This window comes from Gekko japonicus, unplaced genomic scaffold (genome assembly GCF_001447785.1).
Source record: "Gekko japonicus isolate JY-2015 unplaced genomic scaffold, Gekko_japonicus_V1.1 scaffold549, whole genome shotgun sequence".
Taxonomy (NCBI): domain Eukaryota; kingdom Metazoa; phylum Chordata; class Lepidosauria; order Squamata; family Gekkonidae; genus Gekko; species Gekko japonicus.
Genome location: NW_015169189.1, coordinates 742,976 through 760,609, shown reverse-complemented (window position 1 = coordinate 760,609; position 17,634 = coordinate 742,976). Strand labels below are relative to the sequence as shown.

General features: G+C 41.9%; 1 protein-coding gene across 3 annotated transcripts in view; it reads right to left on the bottom strand.

Moving 5' to 3' along the window:
• Positions 1 to 17,634, bottom strand: part of CSNK1G3 (casein kinase 1, gamma 3) — an 81,227-nt gene that overhangs the window by 52,137 nt on the left and 11,456 nt on the right. For all 3 annotated transcript variants that reach the window (XM_015416216.1, XM_015416218.1, XM_015416217.1), the window contains exon 2: positions 10,813 to 10,853. In XM_015416216.1, the coding sequence (XP_015271702.1) occupies positions 10,813 to 10,853 (41 nt within the window). The remainder of the gene's footprint in view (positions 1 to 10,812; positions 10,854 to 17,634) is intronic.

Genomic DNA, 17,634 nt, shown 5'->3' with positions numbered 1-17,634 from the left:
TGTGTATGTGTGTGTGTGTGAGCAGGTTTCACAGTAAATGGCAGAGCGGGCTTATCAGAAGAAACTCCCCCCCCCCCGTCTCCCCCTCAGTATGCATACACAGGAAAGCTTATACCTGGAATAAAGCTTTATTGGTCTTGAAGGTGTCATGGGACTCCCTCTCCAAACAAGTGAAGAGAGCCTAGGCAACGCAGCCCCAGAGAAGGAAGCAGGAAGGAGCTTTTCTCTGCTGCATACACGTGCTCTCTTTTTCCTTCCCCATCACTTCCCTAAAGGAAACTAGACTTCTCTCAGCCAAAAGGAAGTAATCAGAATGCTCCAAGTACACCCTTCCCTTATTTTGGTTAGCACCCTGTGGATAAGTGGGAACAGGGGGAAAGTATAAAACAAGAGTAAGTCCACAGGATATGAAATGCATCTCCTAAAGAGAGGCAGTCGCTGCCTGCCCTGAAACACAATATCAGGGCCTTCGTATTGGCACATGTTGCAAACAGGTCCACTTTGGGGAAATCCCACTGCAAGAAAATTGGGGATATATACTTTTCTCCAAGGGACCATTCATTCTCAGAGTGTCCCAGCCTGCTGATAATGTCCACTTTTGTACTGGCAGTGCCCGTCACATGCACCGCCAGGAGGGAAGAACCCTGAGCTGTGGCCATCTCCCAAATGACAGTGGCTTCCATGCACAGGGCCACTGAAACAGTGCTCCCTTGTCAATTTATGCAGGTCATCACTGTAGTGTTGTCCATGATGACCTGAATGACCCTTCCCTGGCAAGCTCTGCAAATGAGGTAAGGGCATAATGTATTGCACGCAATTCTAACATATTAATGTGAACACCCTTTTCCTTGTTGGACCCAAAGTCCTGTACAGTGCATGATCTGCAGTGAGCCCCCCAACCTTGCAGCAATGCATCAGAGGTAACTGAGGCAGTTTGGTGTAGTGGCTAAGAGCACGGACTCTAATCTGGGAGAACTGAGTTTGATTCCCCACTTCTCATGCAGGCGCTGGTGTGACACTGGGTCAGTCATATGTTCTTTCAGAGCTGTTCTCTCAAGGGCAGTTCTCAAGAGAGCTCTCAGCCTCACCTACCTCACAAGGTGTCGTGGGGAGGGGAGGGGAAAGGGATTGTAAGCCATTCTGAGACTCCTTCAGGTAGTGAAGGGCAGGGTATAAATCCAATCTCTTGTACTGAAAGGTATGCTGGCTAGGAAGTTACTATTGTATGTCCACCAGGCTAATTGGCATACTATGCATCTAGGTACTGTAAATCTTGCATGTTGATAATATAAGGAGGGATGGTATTTCCCTAGAAACCAATTCCTTAATCAAGCATGCAGGGTTGTTGCTGTGGTAGAGGCCATTAGCTCTAAAAAGCTGAAGAAAAGAACTGACTGGAATCTATTAGTTCCCAGACAACTAACGCTTTAATGTATAAAACTCTATCCATAGGCAGAAAAGTCTTGTCCACAGTAGAGCCTAACAGGACTCCAATAAAGTTGGCCTGTTAAGAGGGTTCAAGTTGTGTTTTTTTGTTGTTGACAACCAAACCCAATTCATGACATGTTTGGAGGATCAAGGAAAACTGTGATCTAAGATCTTCACAGGATGATACTATGATGAGCCAGTCATCTGAGATGGGTACACAGATCCTAAATGTGCTACTACAACAGCTATACACTTAGAGAAGACCTGTGGGGTGGTAGCCACAGCCCAAATGGGAGAGTCATGTACTGATAAGACATATGGTTATATTTAAAACAAAGGAATCTGTGATGCTTGGGGTGAATCACTATATGAAAATAAACATCCTGAAGATCAAGCACGGAGAACTAACAATTTAATGTTAATAATTGCAGAACCAACTCAAGTGATATTTTAAATTCTGTGACATTTAGAAAATATATGAATGTCCCTCAGGTCTAAAATTACCTAAGACCTCCATCTTTCTTGGGGACCAGGAAAAAATGAGAATAGAAACCTGTGGGGGGGTCAGACTCTGCACTGTTCCATTCTCTGTCAGGGACACTAGCTCTTGTTCTAACTCAGGCATGATATTATTCAGTGCCTGGTCAGGATGTCGTAGGGGTGGCCATTCTCACAACTCTTAACTTATAACCAAAACTAACTATAGTTAGACGTGATCTTGGACGAGATCTTCCCAACTATTTTACATGATCTTCCGCCATTCATTACTGAAATTGGCTAATCTGTGTCTAAAGAGAATAGCGACTTATGTGCCATAGGCCCTGGTCAAAATGTACCCTTAGGATTTTGCTGCAAACCCTTAGGTGGTGGTTGTTGCTGAGGGCCGAGGTATCTGGACCTATGATTAGGCCTGTGTCTGCCCTGAGACATAGACCCTGAGAAGGGATGTTGTACATAATACTGCAACAAGTGGATTGGTGCTGTAAGTGCCTGGAGTATGGTGATTGTGACTGGTGGAATCCGTATGTCCACCAAGGCCTACATGGAGTGACTGGACCTGCTGTGATGCCAAAGGAACAAGCTGTTTGCTTGTTTTTCTTGATTTGGGACAAGAAGTCATCAGTCAACAATGCAAACAGTGTGGTCCCCTCAAAAGGAAGGTCGTCAACCTTCTGTCGGGTACCTAGTGGAAGAGTGGTGAAACATAGCCACACATGCCTTCTCAACACAAGTGCTGAAAAGCCATGGCTCTGGAGGAGGAATCCGTGGCCTGCCTGCATTAATTTGCTGCTTTGAGAGGTGTAAAACCTCAGCTTGAAGAAGTTTTGCCAGGGTTTTTTTGTCTTCAGGTAGAAGTTCTATATATGCTGCCCTATTATCCCAGAAGAGCTGGTATTCTGCCATGATTGCACTGTAGTTGGCAATGTGCAGGTTGAAAGCAGCTGACGAGTAGACCTTTCTACTCACTGTGTTGATCTTCCTCCCTTCTCTCGCTGCAGGAGAAGAATGCATTGCATTCCATTGCCTAGCCTGCATCTCTTCAGCTAAGAGAGATGGTGCTGGTGGATGGTTAAATAGGTATGACCCTCTTGTTGCACTCTATACAAGTTTTCAACTTTCTTGGACGCTGCAGGCATGCTGGTTGTTGTTGCCAGAGAGCTCTAGAAATGTCAGAAATGCCCGAGTATTGGAAAGGCAACTATGCCCGATGACTCTAAATAAAGCTTGCCTAATATTTTATTGTGGTGTCTTGGATTGCTGGAAGTCTTGGCCATGTTCATCATCTGCTCAGCACAGAGCTTTAAATCTTCATTAGGTAAAATCAGACTGGGGTCCCCAACAGTTTCATCCAGGGAAGGATCCAATGGAAGGTCTGAACTTGGGACCGATGGAGAGATCGCTCTCACCGCCTGTTCTTCATCAGAATGCCCCATGATGGGTTAAGGCAGGCATTGTAGAAGGGTACCATACCGGGGGCCCTGTAACCTCTTGATTCTGAGAGGATGAAAGTTTCGGCTCTGAATGCACTGGTTGTTGCCAGTCACCCCACTCCTGCAGACAAAGAGATGGAAAGTAATAAGGATAATTTTGCCATGGAGGAGGCGGTATGGACCTCTGCCATGGGGCTGGAGGAGTGGTTCGGATAGCTGGCTTGCCGTTGGGACAGCCATTGCACCTTGGTCAGGCGCCATCTCCCCTTCTAAGTATGAACAAACTGGGTAAGAGGCATGTGGAGAAGGAGTTTGCAGAGGGGAGACCTCTCTCCATTCTTCTGTAACCGAAGGTAGCTCAGATGGAACCAAATATATTGCCAACTCTGGAGATGTCTTGGAGCTGGACCGACACTTCTCTTTATGCTTTGCCTTGGAATGGGCTTTTTTAGGGGGTGGTTCTGATGCACAGAGTTCAGCGGAATGGATAGGTGATTGGTACCAAAGCTTCTGTTCCATCCCCGGAACCATAGGAGCCAAAGTGCTTAATAACGGGCTCACAAGTTGTTCAGTTATGGCTGGAGACTTCGATGGCAGAGACTGGGAATGCTCAGCTGGGGCAGATATTTTTGCTGCCAGGCTGTTAGAGCAGGAAAGTGCCTTCTCCCAGAGGCTTGCCTTTAGCTGCACTGCTCAATTGGAGCGGGCTTTCAGGGCGAACTGGAGACAGATTTTACACATGGCTGTATTATGGCCCTCACCCAAGCAGAAGAGGCAAAGGAGGTGCTCAACTTAATTAGTCATTTTTGTACCACTCTGGGCACATTTTTTTAATGGAGCCTTTTGTGATATAACAGCGCAGAAGGAAGGGAAGCTCCACAGCAAAAATACCAATAAAGAGAAAAAAATGAACCATAGCTGGAGACAATGTGTCCTCACAACATGGTGGTGAAGAAAGCACTGAGGAAAGAGGGGAGGGGGACCTCCCTGCAGAGCATGTGATCATTTGGGTGGGAAGGTGGCCTCCAATAAACTTTTTAGGGAAGGGGCTCCCTTTGAGTGTTAAAAAAATGCTAGATTAGCTGGAAGACAGCCTTCGGTGACTGGCCTGCTCAAGCACAGGGTCAATGTTAGACTGCACAGAAGACTGAAGATGAACAGTGCGTTTCTCCAATTATTAATAAGTAAAACGAATGCACAAAGTATCTAGAACTATATAACTATAACCATAACAAACTACATTTTAGATTAATCTTCCCAGAGTGAAACCCTGCTGGAAATAATATGAAGATCAAACCGAATGGACCATGGGATCTCAACCAGGGTTGCCAGGTCCTACCTGGCATCTGACGGGGGACTCCTGGGTCCTTCCTGGGATCTTCTGCCCCATGTGCAAAGTCCCTCTTCGGGTGTGGGGCTTCCCTCGCCAGCCAGCTGGCAGCGGATCAAAACCCTGAAAAGTGGAGGAACCCCTGCTGGGACCTGGGAACCCTAATCTCAACAAACTTGGAAAAATGTAAGTACAATAACAGAAATTTTGTGCCATCAGTACTCCTGGCTAAACTAAGACATTCATTGAGAAGTCTGGGGCTACTAGCAAATAGCTAGTAGCTAATAAGCATTTCCTACCAAGACCTGCCTCTTTTATTTTCTTGATCATTAACCTGTCTTGGGGGGGGGGGAGAAGAAAACCTCTTACTCAAATCTAGCACTTGCTATCAGCAACAAAAGCACACTGTGACAACAGGAGTAAAGATAATCTTGCCATATTATTCTCTTCAAAAAGGACTTTCTGTCTAAAATCTCTCACCCATAAAAATGGTAATCTTAGCACTGTTCAGTTGTCAAAGGGGACATGAGAACATCTTTTTCTAATGGAAAAATGTAGAATTCTAGATTTTTGTAATACAGGAATCACAGTGCTACTTAAAGTCTTTGGCACATCAGTGTGGAGGCTGGGATTCCAGCAGCATTTCAGCACCAGTACGGTAAAAGAAAGCCAAAAACAACAATAGTTGCAATATTTTACACCATTGGGGGGGGGGAATCATTTAATAAGCATTTTCTAAGCAAGCAGGAATAAAGCAACAAAAAAGTCCACACTAATAAATCAATGCTAATGAACCTTGTAAAAAAGGCATCATGTTACCTTTAATGATTTTTTTCTCAAAGATACGAGGGATGATAATGAATGGAAAAGTTTGTGCATGTTTGAGAAACATGGAAGATACACAGAGAATCTGTTTAGATATTATCTATATATCAAAGAGGAATTTTTAAACTAAGCACCATGTAAATAATCCACTGTTATTTCTTCAAGCAAAATGCAGAAATTGTAAAATTTGTGGTGCTGGTAATTCGGGTCATCAGAAACCACTTCCAGAAATGCTGGAGCCTTTGGGAGCTGTCAATGCTCCAGTGTTCAGTCAGCCCCAGGAATAACAGTAGGAAACTTGAAAATATTAACCCAAGATGCTCCATTTGTACCATCAAGTAATATTACCTGAATATATTATTTTAAATACACAAAGTTTGTAGTATGCTAATTTTAACTTGTGATGATTATTTGATTTAGAAAACTTGTATCTTGTCTTTCCACTAAATAAATTGTGCCCAAGATAGCCTATACAAATCACATTACCATAAAAGTTAATTATATACCACAGGATTTGTGTTCACTGTATAAGGGGAAGCTATCATGTATTATATACCAAACCATGCCTAGGCTTGATGACATATTTTGACAGATAAATCAGAAAATACCAATATCAGGTGTTGAGAAACCAAGTGTAGTTTTAACTTTTGAGTATAGACCTAGGTTCTCAAAAACTTATAGTTAAACACTGTGACCAAAAAAGTTCAGAGAGCCACTCAGAAATGGAAGCCAATCTGCTGAACACTTTTAAAAGAAGATACAGTGTAGTTGTAAACCATTTGTTTAATTAGTAATATACTGTCAGTACAATTAAGCTATACAACTCTAGCCTAGAAAAGCTAATAGTAGCTTCCAGATGCACATTCAGCACTGCTGTAACAGCCATATATATGCCTTTAAGTGAAACTTTCTCCGTCCCAAAAGGAACAGCACAGAGATCTTAACATGCTGGTCTGTTGGAACAGCAGCATTTCTTCCAACAGAACAGCATACTCATTCGTAAAGGAGGGAGAATGGTTTTTTGCCAACTCCTGCCTCCTACTGCAGATGCACACTTTGCCCCGACAGACTGTTCCTGGCGGTCCACTGGCACACAGGAGTAAAATTTCAGGGTACAAAAAAGTTCGAAGGGAGGAGGAAAATGGAGAATTTGCCTTCCTCAAGCACCACTCTGTGTTGCTTATGTTTGAATCTCAAATCTCTTTCAGTCACACCCCTCATGCAGGGAAATGCATTGGAACCATAGTTTTAAATAGCTTTTCTACACATCCAACTTTGTCCTTTTAAAAGAAAATACTTCAAAATTCCTAGTGTTAAAACTGGAAATAGTACCAAGAAGCTCCTTGTTATCCAACCCAATCAACTTCACCATTCCATCAAGTTTTTACTCCCAGTGGAACAGCATTTTAATAAGTTAAAAACAGAGCTTAAAGGGCCAGCCACATTTCTTAATGGGGCCCACCGCTTCTTAAAGCCCCCCCCCCCACTTCTTCCCAAAAGCATTTAAAGGGATCCTTTAAATGCTTTTGAGAAGAAGCGGGGGTGGTGGCGCACGCCCCTCTCCCTCCCCTCTTGTGAGAGTTAAAGGGCCCTTCAGCTGATTGGCAGGAGCATGTGGCCCGCCAATCAGCTGGAAGGCCCTTTAAATATTGAGGGAGGGAGGGAGTGGGGCACACACCACCACCCTTAATTATAGCAAATAACAGCAGCCCCACCAGGAAATATTTTTCCCCACACGGCACAAAATTCTGGCAATATCATAGCATATACAAATGTACTTGATACTCTGTACATTATGTTCCAATCCAAACAATTGTAGTCCCTTTCTTGTAAAAAAAAGGCTAACATATTTAATTTTTAAAAAGTAAGAAGTGTGCAAAGAACTGTGCATGATATGGAGGGAGATTTCTCCCACACTAATTTTAAAACAGCATCACCTGCTGAAATTGATCAGCAGTAGGTTCAAAACAGACAGAAGGAAAAATATTCACACCATGGATTTCATGCAATTCACTGCCACACAGGATGTGGCAATGGCCAATAATTTTCACGGCTATTAAGAGGAATTAACCATGATGAAGATATCAATCAATGCTATGAGCCATGATAGCTAAACGGTTTAAGAGGTATACTTTTAATACCAGATAATGGGAATACACAACAAGCAATAGTCCTGTTGCCTTCGTCTGTAGGCTTTCCAGAGAGGTATCTGGGTGGCCATAACTGGAGAGAGGACACTGGACCAGTGTTCCCTCTAAGCTGAGTTAGTGTGAGCTAGCTCACAGTTTTTTAGCCTCAAGGTCACACATTTTGGTCTTAGCTCAGGAAGGATGGCTCCAGAGCAAACTAATTTATGCAGTAGCCAAATCACTTGCTCACAATTTTAATGCCAGTAGCTCACAAAGTAGAATTTTTGCTCACAAGACTCCACAGCTTAAACGGAGCACTGCACTGGAGTATATAAACTCTTAGAATAACTTGATAGGCAACCTTGGAATGACCATGCATTCTTAGCTTAACCTACCTGACAGTGTTGTGACAATAAAATGAAGCAAGAACTATGGATCTGGAGGAAAGGCAGAATAAAAATCCAATAACTCTTTATATCTTCTTATGGCTTGCACCAGCCTAGCTGTACCTCAGTGCTACTTCTATACCAGGACTAGCCTCAGTTAACACTCACAGGAAACTCACAGGTTAAAAGCGAACATAAGTAGAAACAATCATGGGCTTTGTCAATGCCAACAGGATACAAAAATTATAGTTAAGTCTGAGGAGGAAATTCCTCAAAGAATGAAAATGTTTCTTGAGCTGAAACATTTTACCTGAAAGGAAGACAGCCCTGAAAGTAAAATGGCCTGCCTAAAAAAAGTGTTGTACACACAAAAAATGTTATTACTGGACATAACTAATTTATGCAAATGTGAGACAATCCCCTCCCCCTTTATGGCCCACCTTGGGAAAAGAACTAGTTTTGTATTTGAGCAAATACAGTAAATCAAATGAGCCACACAGATAAGGAGGAAGTTTGAAACCATATACCTCATATATATACACACACATATACATACATACGCTAGGCACAAAGCTTGTTGTAGAAGCAATACAACGAGCTCTCTACAACGAGCTCTAGAACAATATGATGGCAATCCACCTTGAGCGCATCGAACGTAGCCACATATATATAAGGAGAGATGAGTAGCAACGATCACAACTGTAATAGAGGGGGTATTTAAAAGGAGATTTGTCATAGTTTGAAGCAGTCAGTTGGGAAAGAGATCCTCCCCTTTTTTGTTTTTCAAAGAACCCTAGTGCTAGCTTCAGGAGATGTCCAGATCCCACCCGGGCACTGGCAACCCTAAGTTTAACTCCACGCATTTGTAAACCATTCTGGGGACTGTGGGAAAATCTCTTCAGGCTGCCTGTGGCCTGTTTTCCACTCAGGATGGGTCTTCCCTTTCCTTCCCTCAGTGCTCCAGTGTAGACCAGCCAGTTGGCCTGCCTACTCAGAAGGAAACCCCACTCGGCTCCATGAGATTTTCCTCTCGAGTAAACCACATGCCGAAGAGCGCCGGGCCTTCCCCTTGGCCTCCTCAGGAGGAGGCTGGTAGTGAGCGTGAGCCACCACCGGCCAACTGGGTGGGCGAGCTCTGGCAGGGCAGACTGCAGCCTTCTCTTCCGGCAATGCAGCAGCTGAGGGGAGCCGGAGCGTCGATCCGGGGATGAGCGATGTGGTGCAGTGGATGCTGACTGCCCTGCCCAGAATGTTGGGGCAGGCTGAGACGGGGGCTGGGCTCAGTGTAGGAGACGGCGACACGGCAGGATGAGGAGGGCCCGGGCAGGGACTCGCCTACGTCGCTGCTGGGCAGGCTCATCCGGAGCATCACCATGCTCACCTCGAAGCATGTACGTGGGAAGAGGGTGAGCTGGGCTGAGGCTGCCTCAGGAGGACCCTGTCGTGAGCGGGCTTCATTGCAGGTGCTTTCCTCAGTTCACAGCCGGGTGGCTCCCTGCCTCCTGTTGCGGCCATGGACGACCAGTGCGGTGCCACCATGGTCGGCCTCGGCCTCAGCATCCCAAGCGTCCTCCCTGCGGGGCGTCCATCCTTTTTGGTGGCTCTCTGTAGACTGAGGGGAGACGCTGGCTGCCAGCTGTGTGGGTGGGACTCAGGCCACGCAACCACCCAACGCGGCCAGGGGATTGGCAGACGTTCTGAGAGACAGATCAGGCAACCAACTGATTTTGGCCCACATCAAATCTTGCTACCCCAAAACATGGAAACGTTTAAAAATGGTTCCATCAAGCAAACATCTCTTTATTCTATATATATTTCCCCTCATCCTCACCACCTACTAGACACTCAAAATGTAAACATGGAAACATATAAAAATGGTTCCATCAAGCAAACATCTCTTTATTCTTTAATTCAATAAATACGTCTAAACACACCTTCGTCCTTCAGCAAGGTTATTTGTTGTCATGTATTATAACCAGAGATTATTTTTCTATTGCAAACCTTCGGACATGTTAATTCCTAGGAGCCCAAGGGGTGTGTGTGAGAAAGAGACACACCACTGACTGGAGGGATCCTTATCTCAATTACTCTGTTCTGTTCCTTGGCTTTACTGAGACACACAAATGTTAAGATCATTCAGTTCCTGGGCTGCCTCTAACACACAACACTGCTATAATCCAGCATGGAAAAATATAGGAAGAAGAGAAGAAACCTGCTTTCTGCCCTCCTCAGCCAACTAGAGAGGTAAAATTAATAGAAATGGTGAAGTCACAAGGGAAAACATTATGTACACAAGCAGCAGTGTTTCTTTCCAACTGCTTCCAATTTGCTGAGAAAAAAGACACTATACAGCATCGTAGTAACAAAGGAAAAAGTTAACCATATGAAACTATACCATATTATTTAATAAATATGTCGTTCAAATTGCTACCATGATTTTGTTCTACAATCAAATTCAACTTAAAGATCAATAGCTTCCTATTCTGAACTTTGCTTTTATCGCCAAGGGAAAATGGGACAACTACACAGACACTGTAATTAACTAAAACTATATATAAACTGTTTTCCAAAGCCATTTGGAAAGGGGAAAGTATGGATAAAAATATTGTAATGCTTTACTTTAAAATGTACATCACTCATCATTATTACAGAGAAAATATATAAGATTACCAATTTTTCCATTGGAAAAAAGCAAGGAAAAAACCTATAGCTCAATTTGTGGAAAGCATGCCTTAAAGCTGATAATAATAGAGATATTTTAAATATTGAGTGTGTAGACTTACCAACTTAATTGCCACATATTCATTTGTATACAAATTTTTTCCTTAAAGATAAAAAGATAAGAATGTTAGACTCTTGAGTTCTTTCTTTGAATAGTATTTGCAAAGTATTTGCAAAGAAATCTATCTAAAAGGTATTGAAGGCATGTTATTTTCCTCAGTAACTATTCTTTTTCACACATTTATAGACTGAAAAATCAGAATTTCATCAGCATCAGAATACAACTGATCTTAACTGCAGTAACATACTTTAAATAGAAAAAAATCATACAATTTTAGCTAAATGATTTACACATTGACATTTTGATATTATTTACTTTACTAGTTAAGACTATTATATGAAGGTTATTGTTACTTTCAATAATATCCACTCACATCCTATGCTACTAGCATCTGTCACTATCTAAAAATATGCAATCAATATCTTCATTTTGTTTATAACAATGACAATTATGCAAGTCTGTAAGGCAAAAAACTAAAATATTACACTGGACACTCTACCCTAGCTTTAGTCCAGATGTCTTCAGTCAATCAACAGAAAAAGCAGTAACAATTCCAGCTTGAAAACACAAACAATACTTAGCAAACACAAACAATTCATTTAAATATTTTAGTCTACAACCCTTTAATTATCCAACAATATTTAAACATTTGATCATAATTAATATTACCATAATTTAAGGTGAATTTCTTCCAAGGGGATGAGTTGTAGTAGAGTTCCAATTTTAAAAATTACCTTGCTGTCACCAGAAATGACTAAGGAGTTATGAAAAACCCTTGATGGCCATGCAAAGACAATTACTACTGGCCATTTTCTTCACTCTACAATTACACTGTGAAAGTAAAAGCATCTGCAACTCGTACAGAGAACTGTATTTTAACCTGATAGGTTACCTTGATTTCTAAAATAAACTCATTTAGATATGCATCAGCATTTATTTTGGCAAGTAATTGTTTGAAACACAGGTACTGCCAAATAAAGAACTAGTTTTGTGTATTAGATGCTTGGCAAATTACAGTTGTCCCTTCTGCCATTATACTCAGCCAAGTGTATTTTCTGTCCACAGTGACCACCATTGCCTCTTATAGGTAAGATCAAATTGAAGCACTTTGAGAAAGACAGACTACAAGGTAAACATATAAAATATAGAATATGAAGCACGGACAAAACCAAGTACTTGTGCATGGTGTATTCACCTTCTTTTGCTAACATTATTTAGGTATTTAAAATTTTCTCAGAAAACCTACATCGCTGCTGATTACACACTATAAACCCATGTTATGGCCACATGTTTTGACCTCAGTTAATATATCCCTGATGCACCACAGCAGAATCCAAAAAAACTGGCCCCTAATACAGAGGTGCTTATCACCCAGACAGTTTTCACACTACTGTCCTTCTTGCCCTAAGGTTGCTATCATTGCTCTGGGAAGTAATGACATGATCAGGATTACTCACATGATCTGCAGAACATGTATCGGTTATTGATTTGATGCATAGGCATGTAATGTATCTTATGGTGGGGTTGCTGATATGGAGATGTAAAATGTTACATGTTAAAATAACTATAAGTGTTATCTAGATGCTTATATAATATTCTAAACACCTAAACAAGGAGTGAGGGAAGCGAGCCAGGCAGCAGAGTATTGCTCTGGGCAATCTTCTTGTTCCCTAGACACTCTAAGAACAAAGATTCTCTCTGGAGCCTGTTCACAACCTTCTTTTCCCTGTATGCAGCCAGACCCTGCTTGCTAAAGGAAGGATGGAGTATTTGGTAGCTGCTTCTCTCAATACTGCCTCAAAGCACTGGGGTGGGAAAAATGAGAAGAGGATAACAGTGACAGCAGAAGACATGCTGTTTTGCTGCTGGGCCCTGCCACGGTGGCCTTGAAGAAAGCAGCCAAAGCACCCTCTGTTCTTTCCTCTCTTGCCTTCTCCACCTCACATGCAGCCCAGTCGCCACTGCTGGACAAGGAAAGAAAGAGTTGGAAAGACAGGACCATGTCCTTTGCTGTTTGCCCTACCTCACCACACTGTAGTGCTATGTGGTGGCCTTGAGAGTGGCAGTTCGCAATCTCATCACCACCCTGTTCTTTTTGCCCAGTAGAGGGATGTGGACTTCAGGAGAACAAAGCAGGATTTTTGATCTTTTTCTGAATTTCTATTCCCATTTGTTCTTGTAGGTTGTCTGCTTGCATTTTAGTCACGTTTTTAACCAGCATATTAGTGGGGGGGGGGGGTTAATTAATTTTCAATCCTGTTACATCGCCATATTCTTGTATGGTAGAGATCAACCTAGTAACTGTATTGTGTGGATTATCCAAAATAAATAAATTCAACCAATAAATGCAGCTCCCTAATGGAAAATAACTACAATAAACTTTTTAAAGAGATAAAGAAAGATTGGTTAAAATTGAATACTCTCCAAATATCCCTTATGGGAAGAATAGCTACCATCAAAATGATTATATTGCCAAAAATGCTATTTCTTTTCCAAATGATTCCAGTGATTAAAAAATTGTTATTTTAAAGAACTAGATAAAATAATCTTGCACTTTATTTGGCAGGGAAGAAAACCAAGGATTAAGCTTAAAATATTACAAGACAAATATTCTTCGCCCTTCTCGATTGGCTATTATGTTATAAGGCATCAGCCTTGGCCTGAATCAAGGAATGGATAATACTTGATAATGACAGACTTTTAAAGATAGAAGGCCATGACTTGCTTCTGGGGTGGCACACGTTTACTTGGTATGGAAAAGCTAAGACACATAAGTACTTTGAACAGCACTGGTTGAGAGCTTCCTTACAAAAAATTTGGGAACAAATTAGGAATCACTTCTATATGAAGACACCAAGATGGGTAGTGCCTCTAGAAGCCCTTACAATTGGTGGCAAAATATACAAATTCAATCTAGGTATACAAAAGATAAGTTAGTAGGTTTTTACGACGACTTTTTAGAAATTGATAAGATCTTGCTGTATACAAATCAGAAATTTATAAAAAAATGTATGCGTTGCTGCTAGAGGACAAAATGCATGACGAAGTGGTGAAAAATGGGATGATAAAATGGGCTCAAAACATAGGCTCAAAACAATGGTCCCAGATCTGGGAAAAGAGCTTAAAAATGACTAGAGCAATTTCTTATAAAGAAAATATCTATAAAATGTTCCACAGGTGGTATATTATACCTGACCTGCTTTCAAAAATGGACTCTAGTTGTTCTAACCTTTGCTGGAAGTATCAGAAAATAACAGGATCCTTTTACCATATGTGGTGGAAATGCTTGAAAGCTAAAACGTATTGGACAGGAGTGCATGAAATAATTCAAAAAAGCTTAGGAATCTCCATCCCCTTTACTCCAGAATTGTTTCTGTTAACTATTTTGCCCAAAGAATGTCAACAAAAATGATTTAAATTGAATATTACACATTATTATTTCAGCAAGAATTTTGTTTGCTAAGTATTGGAGGAAGACAGAGTTACCAGCTCGATCTGAAACTATTGGTAAAATATTGGAAGTGGCTGAAGTTGACAAGCTTACTTTCTACTTAAAAGATAAGACAGAGGTGCAATTCGAAAGAATGTGGTCAAGATTTTATAATTGGGTTGAAAATCAGGGTACAGGAAAATAAACAAATAAATTATAAAAAGAAAGAATGACATATGAGGCAGTATTATTAAATGCTTATTTTGTCTTGGGTTATTGAAAATTACAATGAAAAATGATTGGAACAGTCTAGCAGAAAATACTATATACAATCCATTTATGTTATAAGGATGAAGCAGTCAACTTATACTCACTCTTTTTATGGTATGTTTTTATCGCCATTTTGTTTGTTTATATGTTTTGTCTGTTTGAGTGTTAGAAAATAAAGAATTAACTGGGGGGGGGGAACAAAGCAGAAGCAGATACAGGGAAAATGTACCTACCTAGGTTGTTCCTCCCCACCGCCCAGGAGCTAGTATACCTGGCAAGGGCTGTGGGGCATAGAAGAGGGGGCAGTGAGAAGACAACAAAGGACATGACAAGGAGAAAAGGAGATACCCCTCACAGGGTTTGGCTCTAAAGGCCTAACTCAGATGGGAAGACTGACACCAGAATTCAGTTGACTGTTACAATTGTATTACAATAAAAACAAAAAAAAAAAAAACGAAAGGGGGGGGGGGGGGACTTGACTGGACTGACCCATATATCAGACATCATTTACTCAGAAACATCCAATTTTTTCAGTGAAGTTTATTCCCACATACTATTTAAATAGTAAGATTTGGCTAAGTTAAACATTTACTTTTAAAAACACATTTTATGTACCTAAATAGGATTTAGCAAAACTGATCTAATTTGGCCTTTCAGTGAAGTCAGGAGAAAACTTTTTAGTTCTCATGGACTGCAGAGAACAGGGATGTAGATTAGCTTTTTCCTTGCTTGCTGACTGGTCATGCAGTCTAGAAGGCTCAGGGAATTTTGGAGTTATGACTGTTTAAGGAGTTGGAGCTAATTCTGAATGGATGGGTGGGAGTAGAATGACCACCTTTCCTTTTCTTCCTAGGAATGTGGAAAAAGCAATCACCAGTTTTGGGCCCTAGAGCACAGTCTGATTCATGCCTGATAGAAGGAAATCCAGTACTATGCCTAAGCCTACAGTGGCTGTGCTTCACTTATTGCACCTGCATCACCCTATGAAAGCTTTTCCAGATGGGTTTGTAAATCCCTGTAGTAGAGGTTCTTCTGGCATCACTTCTACCACCAAGGTGAGTATATCAAAGAGCTTATGCTGTCCCAATCAGCCTTCACAAGTACAAGTACAGTCGCACTGAGTCTAGATATAAGATTCCCCCCCACACACACCGCCCTTTAAGTCAGTTTGTTGCTATGGTGGGATTATCCAAAGTGGTTGTATGGAAAGATTCACTAGTTCTGAGACCCATGACCTACATGACCAGAGGAGGGACTACCAGAATTACGTCATCTATCTAGTCTTAGCTTGGCCATATTCAAAAGAAGAGTCGAGTCAAAGGAGAAGGAATGAGAAGTTCCAGCTACCTTCTGTACCCGTTGTGATGAATATGGAGGAGAACTTTGATATCTTGTGAGTGACAGAAGAAATTAAGCCTATTACTGAAGAGACAGTCTGGTGACTGAGGCTTCAATCCTTGAGGCCCAGGTTTTGGAAGCTGAACCAATTCCTCCCTGATGATAATACTGTTCTTGATTTACAGGGGATTTCACTCTGCTCAGACAGTGTTTCCTACATAACTGACCTGAAGTGGGAACAACCCCAATAATCAGTACAGATGTGAAAGCCTGGGTAAAAACCGGTGGGGGGGGGAGATCAGGTTTCCCCCCCCCATTTTCCCCAAGGACTTAAAAAAATCAGATGTAAACATGGGGAAATCTGGGTGAGTACCAAAAAAAAATCCCTACCTACGAAATACGGTTTAATGTGTTTAATGAGAATACGTTCTTAAACGTGTCCTCCAGCTGATCACTGGGCCATGTGTTCCCTGCCGATAACCGTGGGTAACCGTGAAGCAGCAGAACAAAGTTTGAATCTAGTGGCACCTTTAAGACAAACAAAATTTTATTCAACGTATAAGCCAAAATTTTGTTGGTCTTAAAGGAGCCACTGGACTCAAACTTTGTTCTGCTGCTTCCCAGTTATCCACCAGAATCTGTTTAAGAATGTATTCCCATACTTAAACTTATTCTTAAATTTAGTTTAGCTTAGCTTAATATCCAAACAAGCTGCTAGAAACTGAGTGTTTATGTACAAATAATACACTTTGGTTTACTTTAGAAATTTTTTTTTACCTTCATTTCCCCCCCTACCCCTCAGATAGCAAAATCTGAAAATACATGTGTTGGTGGCAGCATAGCGTGCAGCAGTCTGTAGCTCTCTCAAATACTAGGATGGGACACCTGAATCCCAAGCAGTGATTTACTGCTGGGAAATCAGCCCTGTGCACCGCAGCTCCCAGCTCACTCGCAGAAAAACCCTTTAAGGACCCTTTTTGCAAGCAGAGCATGCAGCTGGTGACAGTGCCTCTCCCTCACCACGAAAGATTTAAAGTGCCCTCCAGCTGATCACTGGGCTATGTGTTCCCTGCTGATCAGCTGAAGCCCATTAAATCTCACACAAGGGGAGGGAGAGGGGTGGCCTCGGGTGGTTGCTCTTGGGGGGGACGTCCCCCCCAAAAGCAGGGGAAACCCCATCCAGACCTGGGGGCTGGCAACCGTAGCTCTTCCCCCATGACAACATTTCCAGAAATTTTTCTCTCTACTTGACAATAACACTGTCTGAAGACCAGAACCATTCCTTATAGGAGAGGCGGCAAGGTACTTTGTATATGAAGTTGTAACCAGATTATGCTGTATTTGAAATCTACCATCTGCTGCTCCTAGCCAATTCATCCCATGAAATTTGCTTTCCAACCTGCCAGATAGGTCTTCCACTTAGTTGGGGTGGTAGAAACTTTATTATTCTTGTCTTTGCACTATTAAGTGTGACATGGAAAGGGGACAGTGCCACAGTATCATTTGACAATGTGACAAGGGTTCCTCATGCAAGCACCGAGATCTTTAATATGATGAAGTTCAAAGGATTAAAGAGGCAAAGGGAGAGGGCAGAGTCTTACAGCTACTGATCTGAGTACAGATCCAAATGCTCAGGCAAATTCCAAATGTCAGGGCAGCTCAGGACCTGAATTTTCAAGGGGAAGTCAAATCTGTGATACTGGAGCAGATGGAGATTTAAGTTGCTGCACAATATGGGATTCACAGCAGATAAGATGCATACAACGGAGACAGATTTGGACACAA